Source organism: Mangifera indica, chromosome 5, assembly GCF_011075055.1.
Source record: "Mangifera indica cultivar Alphonso chromosome 5, CATAS_Mindica_2.1, whole genome shotgun sequence".
NCBI lineage: Eukaryota > Viridiplantae > Streptophyta > Magnoliopsida > Sapindales > Anacardiaceae > Mangifera > Mangifera indica.
The window spans coordinates 11,388,211-11,405,721 of NC_058141.1; the positions used below are offsets into that span (position 1 = coordinate 11,388,211).

Sequence of the window (17,511 nt, forward strand, 5' to 3'; positions counted from 1 at the left end):
TTAGAAATATATTAGATTTTAAAGTGTAAATATTAAAATTTATATTATATAAAATTAATTAATATATGTTAAGATTCATAATTTATTATTTATTTATATATTATATATATTATTTTTATTTGATATAAAACTTTTTAGTTTTTAATAATAATTTTGTTCAATTTACATGGTTTTGATTTTTTTTATTTGATTTTATGTTTTAGGTTTAAGATATTATAAGTGAGATTTACATATCCATAAAGTTGAATTTATTTTAAAGTTTTGTTAAAAGATTAGGTACCGAAAAAAATTATATTTAATTGAGTCAGTAAAATTAATATAGAGTTAGGGTTTTGGGTTTTTAGGTATGACTGATTATTATTTTATTTATGTTCTAATAATAAAATAATGAATGAGAATAGTAACTTTCCTTCTTAGAATATAGTAATATATTCCTCAATCAGCAAATGAGAAGGCAAAATCATATATAATTTCAGGTATCCAAGTCCCTCTCAAAATCCCCTTATCTGGTTTTTGCTGCCAGCAAATTTCAATTAAATAATAATTAAACATGCTTAAATTGTGGCGGACTTTGTACATTGTCGCTCAATATTTTACAATTTTTAAACATCAAAAGATTCACATTATAAATAAAGCAATGTCATGGTGAAATTTAAAATAATACTTTTTTAAATTTTAATATTTTATCAATTTTATTAATTCTCGTACCTAATTTTTTCCAATCAAAGCTCAATCTTTGTAGTTTTAAATTAATATTTTTATGTATAAATTTATGTTTTAATTTTCTTCGTGTTTTCCTCTTATTTTCTTGACCAGGAAGATTTCTTGTAAAACGGGTACGGGTGAGACGCCGTTCAAATGAGATTGTTATTATTCCAATCTTGTCAATTAAGCTTCTAATTGGTGGATCCCACTGTTACCAACCATTAACCAAACCTTTGCCGATGAAATTTCAAAGGTCGCTTCACCTGTATTCAGATTGGAAAATTCATTCAAAGTTAGATTTAACAAAATGGGAAGAATATTAAAAATTTTAAAATAAATATTTAGATTTGAGTTATTATTATGTTTATAAAAAATTAATTTATTTGATATAATAATTATAAATTCAGTTATTATATCTTAAAATTTATTAATTTAATCAATTTAGATGAGATTTTGGATTTAAAAAATTCATACATACTTTGTCAAAAAATAGCGTCAAAATTTGAGCATTGTTTTCTGGTATTGAGTCAAAATTTAAAACAATAGGTATAATTTGACAGGATTATATTTTTTTAAATGTAATTATAGAAACAATCATACTTGTTTAATGTTATTTCAGTTAAAATCACACTTATTTTGTATAATTTTGATCAATGGGATGCAATAATTTTTTTTAAGTAGTTTGAAAATAATATTATAATTTTCACAAAAATTTAACAATTAAGAGTAATAAAGAGAATTTATAATATCATATCATGAAGTATTTTCAATAATAAAGTTACTTGATTTAAAAATTAATAAATATATACAGTTGGTGGTGAACACAAAGATAATTATTCAAGAAGGTTGACTGTCACTGTTTAACGTATCCACCAAGCTCAAAGAAAAGATCTCAAAACGATAAGTACGTATATATCATACGGAACTTTCTACAGGCTTAATTTGTCACAAAATTGTACATATTTCCACTCTGTGGAGCGCAAGGGCAAGATGTGGTCGTATGTGTAGAAGAACACGTGGATGGTGAGTCAGAAGGCCGGCCTCCTTCGCGATGGCTGCCCCTTTCTTCGGGTTGCAACTGCTCAGATTGCGTCTGTTGTGATCTCTGAATTACTGATGCTGCTGCTGATGATTTAAAAACTGCAGGAGGTGGTGCGGCTACTGGTGTGTAAATGTCGTTGGTGCCGGCGGCCACAGTGACGATTTCACCAGATGATGCTTTTGCAGCCATAGCTGCATATCCAGGGGACGGCACCCACATGCCTCCAACTACCACAAATTGGGGCGTTTGTGGGTTGGCATTATTGTGGGTTTTTGGAGTTGGTCTCCTCGTGTGCAACCGATATTTCTGAAACAAATGGGAATCAACCGTACGTTTAACGTAGCTTATTGCCAATGAGTGGCAAGAGAACTTTAATAAGAAAGTTAATTATTCACAATTCAGATTACCACAATAACTACTAACCTGTAAATGGCTCTTGACTTCATCATTGGTAAGCCCATCAACCTTCAATAACTCCCTAATTTGCTTGGGCGTAGCAGCTGCAATACATTCAATTAAGATCTTCAAATCAATACAAACAATCAATATTTCTCCTGAAGCGCAATAAAAAAATCAAACCGCCTACCATGTGAACCACCGAGTTGTTGAAGGGCTTGCAAGAAGCGTCTATGTAATTCCGGTGACCAACGCCGCCTTTGCTTTCTTTGCGTCTGCCCTTCTTTAGCGTCTCTTTTATTGCTGACACCACCACCACCGCCACTTCTTTTACTCAATGGCTCTGTTGTTGAACAAGTGGCAGCAGTTGGCACGGAAGGGTTAGCTTTTTTATCAGCCTTTCCTTCACTTTGCTCTCTGTGGAATGGCTGAAACGCCCCACCCTTTCTTTTCACCTCCACCGCCATTTCTTTTCTAGGAACATCCTACAAAAGAAAAAAATTTTACTTTTTCAACTTTGTTTCTTAGCGACCAAACAAGGAAAGTAATTTTGGATGTTTGTGGGTACCTCTTTCGATGGTGAATCTGGGGATTGATTCCACAACTGGACAGATCTGAGCCAGTCAGACTTTTTCTTATCAATAAAGGTGTTATCGTTATCCACAGGCCCATGTGAATGTTGTTCATCATTATCATCTTCCGATGAAATTCTTTTCAGCGGAATAAATTCCTCCAAAACAGGAGCATCACTTGATGTCTGCTCCGAACACTCTGATTGCCCGTGGATGTTATACTCCGTCGTTGTACCAGATAACTCCCTCCTGCACATCTCAATAGCTGCAAACACAAAACAGTTATCAGAATCTCACAACGCAGCAAACAAATGAGAGATAAACATAAACATACCTTGTGTAACAAGCTCTAAACACAAAGGAAGTTCACGCTGAAAGACCTGAATCTTGCGTTTTTCTTCCTCCAAAGCTTCCACATACTCATGATACCTCCGCGTCTTTTCATTATAATCCATGCCTTCGGAGAGGTAAATATACACTAATCAAGCTCTGGGTTCATCCTTATGAAATATGAAGAAAATAGAGCTGTTAATGATGATTACAAGAAGGCCTAGTGCTTGTTTTAGGCTGGGGAAAAAGCATAGAGATATCCGAACAAAGAGAGAACAGATAACAGGGGAATAAGGGATCCAAGTAGAATCGAAAAAAGGAATAATAAGAATAAACTTTGGCAAAATTTGTTATTTATATCGTAGGGTTTAGAAAGAAATATCGAAGTCGAGGCGTCGCGTAACTAAAACGAATCTTTGATGAGAAGGGTTTTGTGTATTAGTCGTTGTTGCTGTTGTTAGAGAGATAGAGTTGAATATTCCAGAGTGTGATTCACTCTCCGTGTCTTCTGTCTAAGCTGGCAATGACATCGCCTTCCTGCTCTCGGATAAGATTAAACGACTCTTCTCTTTCAATCACGTCCTCTAATAAAATCTTTTGCAGATTGGACCTTCTTATCTGTCCCTTTATTTTATGGGTTTTATTATCTGTAGTGATTGCCCACTAAACATCACTCTGTATTCTCTCCCTGTTTATCTATCAAATCATCATCAATTTATTTGGGAAAATTCAAAATTTTGCTATTTTATTAATATATTTATACAAATTTATATTATATTTTAAATATTTATCTCATAAAATATTTTAATTTTTAAAAATATCTTTATATTTATTTAATTAGAATATCAAATTCATACAAAATTATTATTTAATTACACGAAAACTTTCATATTTTATCATATTTTGTGATTTATTTTTTTATACAAAGACATAAAAAATAAATTTAAATTTTGAATTGTTGAAAATTTTTTGTTAAATTTAAAAGATTTTTGGTCAAAAAAATTGGAAAAAAGATCAAATTTTAAATTAAATATATATGAAAAAACAGATTAATGAAATCACCAAAGGGATGGCAATCTCATCAATCCTATTTTTATTCAAAATAAAAAATAAAAAAATTTAAATATTATACTATCTTTATAATATAAATATTTAATATTTAAAAAATATAATAAATTTATATAAATAAATTCATTTAATAATAAAAATTGTAATTACCCTATTATTTGATCCATCATTTATTTATTTATTTTTCTCACCTTCCAATTTTCCTTAGCGGTGACGAATCATGAGATCGTGTTTGTATCGTGGGCGTGCACACACACTGCCCACGCCGCGTATGATCACGGGGAATAATGTTGGCTTTTCCTTGTTTTAAGGGTCAATTACAATAAGCTTACCTTTGCCTTTACTCACAATTTGCTTAATTATAGCTATAGCCCATTCGCTTCATTAGGCGCGTGAAATTAATGGCCAGTACAACTCTGACACGACGCTTTTCTAGTTGGACCAATGTTGTTGACTCCACAAGCTGATCTACTTATAGACCTTTCGTCGGTTTAACCACGAAATTATCTTGGAAGTTTCACTCCCTTTTTCTAATGATTCTTCAATTTTAATTCCTTTACAATTTTATAATTTTCACATGTCTAATTTCTTTTATACGCACCAAATAATTCTTAATAATCATAAAAAAAAAACATGTTTTTTTATTAATATAATAACAATAACAATCTAAAAAAAAAAAAAACTTCAATAGGTTATCTTTGTCACCATTCTTGTAAAGTGGGATATACCATTTTACGAGAATTACAAAAAATATTCATCTAATACTTGTGAAAAATAATTCTTTCTTATACCTTACCCTTTATTGTCTCTTTCATTTGAGTATTATTGTGATAATGATATTTTAATAAATAATTAAAAATTTTAAAAAAAATTTAAAATTATATTTTAAAAATAAATACGTGACAGGAAAGAAACGAGATGAGATGAGAATAATTGTCATGTCCCTGCCTACCAGAATTGTTTTTGTCTTTGTTCCGTCCCGTTTTCACTTATGTGGGAATATCATCTCCCCATACGAGAAAAAGCGGGGTACCATTCCCAAATTTGCATCTCACTGAGAAATTCCTCCAATTTCTTAGCCAGTTTCACAATAAAAATTGGTTGTCCTGACCAGCCGGCCTCCTGGGCTTGTCCTCAAATATATGCACTAAAATTCACATCACAACTGAAATAAATATATTATTATATACATAAAAACATTTGGCCACCTAAAATATCCCCATCCACTGCAGAATATTCCTCAGCCGTTATTACACCAGCAGTACTGCAAAACGTTGGGTTGACGTTAAATTCTCTTTTAACCTAGTTGGATTGACAAAAATGAATAAATTTAGGGAAATTAAATTAAATAACATGAATTCATATGCTCAAAAAATATTCACCCATGAGATACTGTTCACATGAGTTGCACTGTTCACTATTAACTAGCGAACTGTAGTTTTTCTTCGACAATTTGTTTAGTTTTTCGAAAAAAAAGGTAAAAAAGATTAGTTTATCGTTTTTTATCATGTTTTATTTATTTTGGTGTTAAGATTTATACGGTTGAAAGAAGATTTAGTCGGTTTTTAAGTTTAGATTTTTGGATTTGTACAATTAATTATATGGGTTGATTCTTGAATGCTTCAAATGAATTTATTGAGAGGGTTTGTGTTAAAATAGGTGTAGATTTGATTGTTATTATTTTGAAGATATTATTTTTGATAATTAATTTAATTTCCTAAAAAGAAACTTATTATAAACCGTGACTTTGTAAGTAAACAGTGCAAGTTAGGTGAACAGTGTCTTGCCCATGGGTATTTTGATTTTATATAAATAATATTGGGCATTTCTACTGTAAACATATGAATTTAAGCCATTTAATTTAATTTTCCATATATTTAAAACAATATTAAAAAAATAGATAGAAAATTTGAGTCACCTCGAAATTAAACTTTGCAATGTAACCATGAAAATCAGCCTCACACTGAAGATTTAAGAAACTAAACTGTAAACCTTGAACTAGTTTATTATCCTTAGAAGACAACTTAAAATGATATATCACAATAAAATTAAATAAAACTAATTTTCTTAGCATGGTTAATTGGACAAATGAGATTTCTGGGAGTGATCTTTAGACACTACAATAACTATATTCAATCAAGGACGAAATATTTGATTTTAATAAATGAAAATTTTTCTTTTAAAAATAAATTTTTGATTTTTTGAAATAAATTTTTTTTATCTTAGCGAGAAATATATAGAAAACTTATAAAATGTAGGAAGGGCTGTTTACTCAGACTGTTTGGGCTTTTGAGCTTTGTATTTCATCTCTGGCTAGACAAAGCTAAAGTATAAAATTATAAGCACCAGAAAAAGAATATGGCTAAACTGAAGAAATTGTGAGGGCCAATAGAATTGACCAGTGGCTCAGTCGGAGAAGAAAAGAAACCATATTCATTGGGGTAGATTGCAGTCAAAGACTGATGATGACCAGCAGGAGGAATACAGGGGGAGAATTGAATAGGAGTAATAAATGGTGATGGTATTGTTAGCACTGATAGTGAAGTGTAGCAAAGTACAGTGACACGTAAGAGGGCCGACCATGAAGTCTGATGTAAAAACCCTAATAATAACTTTTCCATGTTTCCTTTCTGATGCAAGACGAAGAATGGGCAATCTTCACTTTATCTTTCCCACGTTCATGTCACCAAGTGTGCTAGTTCTGTTAACCAAATTCAACTATGCGTAAGCCACAGTTCTCTTTTTGTACTTTCTTGCCCACTTGTCATTGAAGCAAAGATTTGGCAATCTAATTTTACTGTCAAGTGCGAGACCATAACATCAGATTCACTTCATATTTCTTTTTTCTTTCTTTTCTGTTTTCGTGCCATAGGCCCTTATTAGGGCTTCCATGCTTTCAGAACACTGATATATACATACATACATACATATATATATAATTTTCATAAAAATTATGACCCTTTTGATATATTTGTGTAAAAATCAAATATTTTGTAAGGAGGGAGAAGCTCCAGTTAGGAAGACTGGACCTTAATACTCCAACTTAATGAATTCATGATCACCAGTTTCAAAATTTCAAGCAATAAAGTGAATCAAATCTTCATTTGCGAATTGTCAAATTGATGATAAAAAAATCAATGATACAAGCTCAGATTAGATGATGTCTATAAAAACACATGCCAACGCTAACCTGGACTTGAGAAAGTCTTTCTTCCAATGCTTAAAACCACCTTTGCAGTAAATTGTACTAGATATCCGTCAGCCTTTTGTCCAGAGAGTAGAAAAGAAAATCAGAAAACAAAGGAGAAAAAGAAACAAAAAAATTATCGGTTTCATGGCCTAGATCCTGTACCCTCTATGCATAAATTCAGAAAGTTGTACCTAGCTGTAATTTTTTTCTTTTGTTATAAAAAATATTTTCGTTCACATGATGTATTTACTTGTGTAGAACAAGCACGCATATTAATTTGACTTTTGTTTTTAAATTTTGAAGAAATTAATAAACAAAAAAAACATGATTTTGCAAACTAATTAGGTAATTAATTAATACTCTTTGGCATGAATTCCTCCCAACGACTGAAATTTATGACAATAAAAACAGTAGCATGACTTAATTTCCAGGTCCGGTAAGTTGGAAGGATTGATAAGGAAAAGCAGAGCTTATGGTTTCAACTTTCATCAAAGTACCCATTTGCCAATATAATTTTCTTATCTCAATTCTCACATGCGGCTACTGCTTAGCCTTCCTATCATACGACTATTCCATTGAACATAAAAAATTTCATTTACAAACAACAATAAATTAAAGGCGAATTATCAAGCTGTAGACAAGTAAGTGTAACCTTTTAGCCATAATTTCACATTTTGACTATACTAGGATTCTCATTTGTTAAGTTTTTATCTTATCCCAGTAAGTAAATCCATTTTGACCACACATGCAAACACAGTAAGGATAGGAAAATTTTCATTATGAGGGTATGCAAATTCCATTATAGCAAACTACCTAATATCTAACTTGAACAGCTTGGGAAAAGTTGCAGATGGAATTCTCTCTCATATAGAAATTCAAAAAGCCAAGGCAAAAGCTTGTATTTTTTATTAATTCTTTTAGGTGGAATAGTAAAATAAGATTTAGATGTAATTGGTTTGAAATCTGATGGAACGAATCTAGTACTTTTAATTGATGAGAGATGGTTGGAGGAATCTGCTACGTAATTAAAGATCATAAGTTTTGGGCTATGTAGTGCGAGGCCAAACCCAGGGTGGATGTCCCACCCTCAACATTTTACCGACGAGACCTTAAATGTTTCAATACAGTGTTTTGAAAATCACAACTGTTTTGTTTTTGTCGACCTCATCCATTACTGTATAGCACATCAGATTTGTCATATTTTACTCTCACTTTCCCACTACAGTTGAGAATTTTCACATTTATGTAACATGATGGAACTGATGCATAGGTTGAATATCCATTTTTTAAAACTGGAAATCTATAACAGGTAGTCTTTTTCTTTATAAGTATTTTGGCAGTATGAGATCATTCTACGTATGGTGTTAACATCTTTTGCATTAGCAATTTATGCCAAGACTTGGGGATTTTTATTTTTAGATTTAAAAAATCCCTATTAAAAATTAAGTCATCAAATCTATTTGTCTATTCGATACTGTCTAATGTAAATTTATAACATGTCCATCAGAACTACCACCATCATAATGTCTTTAACAACAAAAGTGGGATAGCGAGAGACAAACCAAGCCTTTCATTTCACAGTTAAACGTTGCTCCATGTCTACATAATATACATCTTTTTATGTGTCAATTTTGGTCGGAGATAGGGAGAGAGGGGAGGTAAAAAGAGAGTAATGCGGGTGGAGACTGATAGGACGGCAGCAATATAGAAGAACAGTTGCGGTCTAGAGCAATGACTTGTTAAGAATCGAGCACTAATTTGAGATTGAGAGAGAGAGGAGAGTTTGTTTGTAATTGTAATAGTGTTTTTTACCGTTTGGTACACTAATCTATGCCTCTATGTATCTTTTCTTCTCCAACCATTCAATCCTTAGCTCCTTTGCCGGTTTCTTGTCTCTTTCATTCCCCAACACGCCAAAATCAAAACATATATCGCAATTCATTTTACAGCACGTGCTTTCTCACTGCTCAACCAATTAGCAAATAAAACAAACTCATATTCAAATTCAACACCATTTTCCTCCTGTTAATCAACCTGCAGCAAGTCCCAAATACCCAAAAGCTTTCTTTATTTATTGGCCTTTCTCGTCCTCAGTCCTCTTCTCATCCACCAAACCCTAAAGCTCTTCTCTCTTTCTCACTCATATAATCATGCAGATCAACTCAAACTCCTTCAACTACACATACTCCAGTGAGAGTGCCTGTTTGGAAGCCGATGATCAAGAAGATGAAGATTCTATTATCCTTTCTCTTGGCCCTCCAGGTCAACGTCACCTCTCCGAACTCCCCGTCTATCAACCCTCCTCAAATCAACTTGGCAACAAAAAACAAAACCCAAATTCTAAAAGTGGTGTAACAGTAGCTCTGCATATCGGTCCACCATCAGACACCGACAATCAAGATGACCCGAGCAACACTACTGATACTGGTCATCTAGTCGAAGGGCATTATTGGATTCCTTCACCTGCACAAATCCTTGTTGGCCCAACACAGTTCTCTTGCACTGTCTGCAACAAAACCTTCAATAGATACAATAATATGCAGGTACTAATATGAGTAGTTCACATCTTCAGTTTTTTTTTTTTTTATGCATATAAGTTCAAATGCATACTTACATGTTTTCTTTTCTTTTCTCCTCTGTGTTTTATGAATTTGTGTAAGTGTAGATGCATATGTGGGGGCATGGTTCACAGTACAGGAAGGGCCCGGAGTCATTAAGGGGGACAAAAGCAGCTTCTTCTATGCTCAGACTGCCATGTTATTGTTGTGCTGAGGGTTGCAAGAACAACATAGAGCACCCAAGATCGAGGCCATTGAAGGATTTTCGGACTCTACAGACACATTACAAGCGAAAGCATGGAACAAAGCCTTTTGGGTGTCGAAAATGCGGCAAGCATTTTGCTGTTAGAGGTGACTGGAGAACTCATGAGAAAAATTGTGGAAAGCTTTGGTTTTGCATTTGTGGGTCTGATTTTAAGCACAAGAGGTCACTTAAAGATCATGTTCATGCCTTTGGAGATGGACATGCACCTCATACCGCCGAATCTTATGAAGTTGGAGAAGAAGATAACATGGATGAAGATGATGATGAGGAAGATGAAAATGGTGGGTATAGTAATAATATTAGTCCTGGTTTGTTCTAACTATGAATATAGAATAATTAAATTAGAGAGTGGTTTAATTATGCTTATGTTATGTGAGAGACGGAGAGGGAGAGAGCGGATGTAGACAAAGGATACGGTGAAAGCTAGGGTTGTATGTATTTAATGTTTGAAGTGCCAGTTAAATTTATCTAATCAAGTATCTCTTTGTTATACCTTTTCTGTAGTATAGGTACGTAAAAAGGGACATACATACTCACAATTCAAGTGTACGAGAGAGAGGTTGAAAGATTTTAATTTTTCATCACCATTATATGAATTATTTAATTTTTATTTTAAAAAACATAAAGTAGATTCAGTAATTACTGCAGATGCAAGCAGACATGTACAGTAGACTCACGGTTTCTACTATTCATTTTTGCTTTGCCATAGAATTCGCGTACTCTTTTAACTCTTTCTCTCTCTCTCTCTCTCTCTCTCTCTCTCTTTCTGTCTTTCTGAGTTTAGACTACCACTTAAACATTTTGATCGACGACTCCTCTGTCAGTAGGCTATCAAGGACCACTGAAAGTTTACTGCTTTTGGGGTTTCACCCCAAGACCCTCTTTTGATTTCCTTTTCAGACTATCTTGAACACATATAGTATCGTGCATTATTTTCAGAACCTTTTTAGTTTAGTTTAATTTCTTCTCAAATCCTAATCTGCATGCCCTTGGTTCTTTCAATTCATTATCATATATATGTTTATCCATTTATTGATCATAGATGTATTACCTTTACTCAGGCACGCATGCATGTACTAAATTAATTAACAAAATACATTAATTACAAAACCCCTAACCGATATTCATTTTTGAAGCTGGTTAAAGCTTAGTTGTGTATATGTTTTGTTGATTAAGCGGCCGAAAGTTAACGGAAGTCAGGTTTAAGTGATACGTTGAATTTTGTTCTCAAACGCAACGTGTCAACAACATTCAGTAAAGAAGCAGTTGGCCTCTCTTTTGGATTACAAATGACTTGGATGGCCAATTTGGCTTCGTAATGGTATGTAAACAACGAAAATGATCCGATTTGTGTTGATGAATGAAATAAAAGAATTTTCTAAATATTTTTCTTCATGCATGTTTTGTTTTCTCTCTTGATATTTTCTCTTCACGGTATCAAAGAATAAACTGACATCAATGGCAAAATTTTCACTTGATTCAAATAGTCCTGATATACCTAATGAATGTAACATTAACAAATCTTCAATGTTGTGTTCAACGTTGTGGTTTGGAAATTTCTCAGCATCCAGTCTTCAAATCGTGAATCCAAGGTTAACAGAGGAGAGCTATCGTTATTGGCATACTCAGAATTTGTTCATGGTAGGAGCATATGATCTGGAGAAACACTACACATGTTTAATTATCTTCTTGTCTTGCTCTTTTTATATTGGTGAAAAATGATTCAGAAACTTGTACAGATAAACAGGCTAATTCTCGATATTTAGTGCAGAGACTATATGATAAATCGTTGTTGAGTTGGTTGTTAGCGTCGATTTCAGAGTCTATCTTAATTATATATCGAGATGTTTAACTACCAATAATGTGTGGAAAATCTTAGAGCCTTTTCTTTTGACTTAATCCAAGGTTATAGTAGTTCCCCTGAAAAATACATTGCAAACCTTGAAGAAATGCATGATGGATCGATATTAGTAGTTATATTAAGAAAATGAAGGAGACAGTTGATGCTGCAAATGCTAGAAGACAATCAATCACTGAAGGAGAATTGATCACTTTTATTGTCGACAAAGCACTAGGGGCTGAGTTTGATTCAGCCATAGTGCATTTTCTTTCTAAGCTAGATTCTTTTGGTGATAAAATTTCCTTCACAAAAGCAAAGTTTATCTTACAGAAATATGAGTAAAGGCTGAACGAAAATGCTTTGTTGTCTTTGGATTTGTATGGGAATTCAGCCAATATAGCTAATCAAGACTAACATGCAAAACTCTAATGCTTATACACTTATGGAAATAGGCGCACAAAACTTTTTTGCAATACTTGCAAGTATTGTAGCAAGAACATATATGTTTTTTTTTTTTTTTATAATGCATGATTTGAATTTAATGTGGGCTATGTGAAATTTTTTTAAGTTAAAGTAATTAAGGGGTAAAAGGTTTAACAATGGTTCTAGAGGGTAGAATCTCTTTTTAACAATTATCTAATCAAAATTCTATGAAAAAAAACCATGATCCATGATTTGGTAATATCCCCTATACACATTATTACCCTAAGCTAGCAAAATGATGATTATACTTAGTTGCTCACTCTATTTATTTGAATATCTTCTTGGTGGATGGACACATGATTATACTCAATTAGCCAAACATCTTACAGGCAGAGTTCGTACCCAAGCTATGTGGACACACATACATCTAGACGATATGCTTTTGGCATGAATTATCTACACGTCTATTGTTGAAACAAAAAGTTGTCGATCTCCTAGGGGCACATTAAAGATTTGCCACTTAACCATCGGTGCAATCTGGGGTTCAATTATCAAAGGGATAAATTATATCCGCATAACAATTATGTTGGCTATCAAATCTGTAACTAATTAATTTGTCCCATCTTGTTGATTTGTCACGCGGACTACGGAATTCATTGAAGTAGTATTATATACAGGAGGATCTTTATGACTAATAATTCAAGTAATCTGAAAGCTTGATCAATTATGGAGATATCATTTGATGGTATCTTTATGTACTGGCCATGTTCAGGATTCTTCGATAGGGTTTTCGGCTTTCGAGTTCTCTTGCTCCTGAATGAAAGAAAAATAAATTGATATAATATATAAAACACTTTAATCCAGGTTTATGAAAGCAGTCAGATTGGACAAGTGAAAGTGAAACCAAATTTGCTTAATCATTTTACCATCTGCTGTACTTTGTACGTCACAACATGCACAGTAAACCAATTTGCAGCTCAACTCAACTGTTCGTTTAATATTATATATTGCTAAAATCCCGTTTCCTATTCATTTTGATCATAAAACGTGCACGTGCTTTCAACGTACGAAATCACAACATGAAATAGTGGAATTAAATGAATTCTTACATAAAAACAAAAATAAAAAGTACATATGTGCATGTCATGTGGGACTCCCGCGTTCGTTCGGTAATTACTTTTGAAGGTTCTTTTTGCACAGGCTGAAAGGCTGCAGATTTGGTGGACGATTCTGATGACTCATTCATTTGAGAGAAGTGCCTCCCTCCTCAAAGTTACTGGTTATTCTCTCTTATTTTGTCCCCATTTACCAAAACCTCGAATACTCATAATAAATATTTCACACTCGATAAACACAAGTATCCTGCACCGGCGCAATTTATTGAAAAATTCTTCTCTTATTTTGTCCCCATCTTGACTGCGGCCTAAAGAGAGAGAGCAAGCGCATGTACTTATTTTTCTACATCGGAAGCTCTTCTCACGTTGGCAAAGCCGTATAAAAATTTTCGGTGGTTTTAATTCCAAAATTAACGAAGAAACTGAATAATTTAATTACTAATTTAACAGTATTAATGCGGTTCGATGTGGTAGTTTCAAAGATGAGTCTGAAAAGCAATTATATAAATATGTCAGGTGGTCCTCCGATCCATCAGATGGTGTAATAACAATACAATTGTGTGTTCTCTTTTTAATTCATTGACATGACATCGAAAGTTCTTCCTTCCTCCATATAATTAATAAATCAAGACAACATAGATGGCCTCGCCCACAAAGCTAGGACTACTTTTGTGTTGTTTAAATGCAAGTCAGACCCTGGTGTGTATGAATATTTACAAGCCGCCATCTATATCAACAACAAGTATCGATAGAAAAAAGTTTGATCTTTTTTTCATTTGAAAAATCCTGGACTTTGTGTGGATTGGATTTGAAGGAAACCTAAGGAAACTTTAGGTGATCAGACCCTAGTCAGAGTCACAAGCATTTGCACGAACGAAGCAATCAGTGTGCATTCTACATCTATATAACAATGGAAAGAGTGGCAGGCTTGACAGTGGCATCATATGTCTGACACTGTATATGGAATTTAACTTCAAATATATATATTGAAATTTGTATGGTGTTACTTTGGACATTCCTCGTAATGATGATTATGATCTTGAAATTAATTCTTCAAAGATCTCCTATATTTACATTTTCGTTCAACTTTAATTCTTTTAAATGTTATTTTTGGTCTGTCATTAAACCTAATATTAGTCCAAATTTAAACCTTATTTAATCATATAAATAAATATATATTTATATGTATTATTATATAATTAAATAATTTTAAATTAAAAATAAAATAATATTTAATTATATTATAATATATTTATTTATTTATTTATTTATTTTGACCGGTGGATGTGCATACAGCTACTTCATAAAACAAGAATGGTACATAAGAAAATGATGGTGTGACTGTGAGTAGTGGACCTAATCATCATTGCTATGGGAGGACCGTGGGCCTACGATTTTCTGCCTCTCCGGTACCATCTTGTTTCGTTTGCTTGCACTCTTCTTTGGGTTCAGCTTCTTGTGATTATTTATCTCAGGCCCTGGGCCCCATGGTCTCCTTCGCCTGCATAATATTTTTATTTTGTATTAAGTTTTGAAGGTAAAAATAGAGAATTGACATTTTTTTATTCTTTTGTAAATAATACTTTTTCATTATTAACAAATTTTTGTGACAATCTCTTATACTAATAAGTATATTACATTGCATCAAGTAATGTAGTGAGCATTAATCCAAATATCGATCTATCTATGAAGGCAAATATATATATTGAAATATTAGAATAGAGAATTGATATAGTAGGAAGTAGACACGTCAATTGGGTCAAGCCAAATGGAGACTCGATCTGAAACACAAAAAAAAGCATGGGCACGATAAAACCTAGCCCGACCTGTAGAGTGTCAGGCCAAGCCCAAAGGCCTACCGGACGGGACTTAGGGCTTTAATATTAGGCCCATGGACTGACCCGATCGGATACTATTTATAAAATAATTTTTTTTTTTCTAGGCGGCATAAGTAAAAGGTAGCAGAAGCAACCTTAGTCTGCTTCTGCCAGGCAGAAGGGCAACATTTACATAATTTTTTTAACATTTATTTATTTTTTTAAATAAATCTATTTTATTTTCACTTTTATTTATAAATCTTTTAATCACTCAATTTCAATTATTTCATTATATTTTCATTCTCATTAACTCTCTTTCAAAAAATATCTAAATTCGTAAATCATAATTATTTATATTTACAATTTCATTTTTATTTTTATTTTTTCATTACAAAATATTATAAAATATCTAAATTCACAAATAATAATTATTTATCTTTGAAGAATTCAAATATTTAAATATAGAAGATGAGTAGATAAATATTATATAGTATATATATTTTATTTATGTTTTGTAATTTATATCGTATGTAAATTAATTTATTTGTACTATGTTATCAATTTATAATATTTTTTATCATATAACCACGGTATTCCTCCACTACAAGTGAGAGATTATAAATAAAATATTCGGAATACTGTTATCAATTTTAATAATTGAAAAAAATTTATGTTAAAAAATTTTAATTAAAAAATTTTTTTAAAAATTCATTAAATGGGCCGGGCCGGGCCGGGCCGATTAAAGCCCGACCCATTTAAAGCTCATTGGTATATGAGTCATACTTTGGGCCTTTATATTTTAATGGGTCAACCCGACCCAAGGCTGTTACTATTTGGGCCTTGCGTCAGGCCCATTAGTCCAATAGGCCGGGCCGGGCACTCCGGCTCAGCCCATTGACATATTTGGTAGGAAGGATTATTGTTTTTCAGCCAATCTCCCGACCCGACCCATTGACATATCTGGTAGGAAGGATCATTGTTTTTCAGCCAATCTTATTTAAAGTCCCAAAATTTGTAAATTTTCTAGACCAAACCATGTGATTCAACTTAAAAACTGAAATTTCCACCAGATAAATTATTTTGGATTTACCCCATATCCAAACAACCCAGTCAACACAATTCACCAAATGACACAATATTCAAGCAATGTTGGTCAGATCCTAGACCAAACACTGTAGTAAAAGCCTAGGTTTTCAAAAGGTTATGAGTAAAAACATATCACGGGCATGTGGATGGAAAAGAAAGCAAATAGGTTGGCTGTTGTTAACTTTAGGCAAAACAAAAGGTTTTGTCAGAGAAGATGATGATGTATGGTTTGAAGATGGAGAGACAACTATCAAGCATAAAGTTCATCAAATAGGTTTATGTTTGGAGATAGTAATTATTTTCTGAATTCAAGGGTAGGTTTGCCAAAAAAAATTGTTAATAGTGGAAAAAGTGTTAGACGGTGAAAAAAAAAAAAAGAAAGGTAAAACGTGTCGATTATCAAATTTTGTCTTCTAATTACTTCATTTAATATTATTATGTTTTATTCTATGTTCGATTACTTCCTCTACTTTGTATTGAGAGTATTTATTCTTCTTCCCTACACACAGCTAGTTGTAGCGGCAATACATTTTCAATTGGCTAAAGGATTTATTACTACCCAACATTTGTTGTTTTATTAAATTTTTATTTTTTATCGTTAAAAATTTTAAATACAGGTCCATAAATAATTAAAATTAGTAAAACTTTAATTCCTTAAAATTTAATCTTATTTTTTTAAACCCTAATAGTTTTTTTTTTTTAGATTAAGTTTAAAAAAATAATATTTCTCTCTTAGGATTTATTTTTCAATTTTTAACATCATCCCTGGTGACAAAGTCTTCATGCATCATCATGCTCTAATAGTTCTTCTCTTCTCCTCTAGAACTCCAACCAATGAAGACAAAAACAAGATTTTTGTCTTCTTCTGAGAAGACGAAGACAAAGAGTTTCATCTTTCCAACGAAGCACTTCGTCTTCCCAGATAAAATCTTCATTGGTTAGAGTTTTAAAGGAGAAAAGAGAAATTATTAGAATATGGTAATGCATTGGAGACTTTTTATCACCAGAGATTGAAAACTAAACCATAGGGAGGGAAATGTTATTTTTTAAAACTTGATCTAAAGGAAAACTTTTAGTTTCTAAGGTTTAGAGAGGGAAAAAAAA

At 32.5% G+C, this 17,511-nt stretch overlaps 2 protein-coding genes across 2 annotated transcripts; one reads left to right on the forward strand and one right to left on the reverse strand.

Moving 5' to 3' along the window:
* Positions 1 to 1,516: 1,516 nt before the first annotated feature.
* On the reverse strand, positions 1,517 to 3,541 carry LOC123215492 (transcription factor HHO2-like). Its single transcript, XM_044635609.1, has 5 exons — positions 3,050 to 3,541; positions 2,712 to 2,980; positions 2,334 to 2,628; positions 2,171 to 2,247; positions 1,517 to 2,053 (listed from the first exon to the last, which is right to left on the reverse strand). Exons 1-5 carry the CDS (start codon positions 3,168 to 3,170, stop codon positions 1,643 to 1,645), a joined length of 1,173 nt encoding a protein of 390 aa, XP_044491544.1. The 5' UTR covers positions 3,171 to 3,541; the 3' UTR covers positions 1,517 to 1,642.
* Positions 3,542 to 9,339: 5,798 nt separating this feature from the next.
* LOC123215493 (zinc finger protein WIP6-like) lies at positions 9,340 to 10,618 on the forward strand. The gene is made up of 2 exons (XM_044635610.1): positions 9,340 to 9,846; positions 9,969 to 10,618. Exons 1-2 carry the CDS (start codon positions 9,454 to 9,456, stop codon positions 10,443 to 10,445), a joined length of 870 nt encoding a protein of 289 aa, XP_044491545.1. The 5' UTR covers positions 9,340 to 9,453; the 3' UTR covers positions 10,446 to 10,618.
* Positions 10,619 to 17,511: the final 6,893 nt, after the last annotated feature.

Coding starts and splice junctions, on each gene's coding strand:
- LOC123215492 (XM_044635609.1), bottom strand. CDS start 3,170: ATGGATTATAATGAAAAGACGCGGAGGTATCATGAGTATGTGGAAGCT. Junction 2,629..2,711: donor CAGATTCACCATCGAAAGAG/GTACCCACAAAC, acceptor TTTCTTTTGTAG/GATGTTCCTAGAAAAGAAAT. Junction 2,248..2,333: donor ACAACTCGGTGGTTCACATG/GTAGGCGGTTTG, acceptor AATGTATTGCAG/CTGCTACGCCCAAGCAAATT.
- LOC123215493 (XM_044635610.1), top strand. CDS start 9,454: ATGCAGATCAACTCAAACTCCTTCAACTACACATACTCCAGTGAGAGT. Junction 9,847..9,968: donor ATAGATACAATAATATGCAG/GTACTAATATGA, acceptor GTGTAAGTGTAG/ATGCATATGTGGGGGCATGG.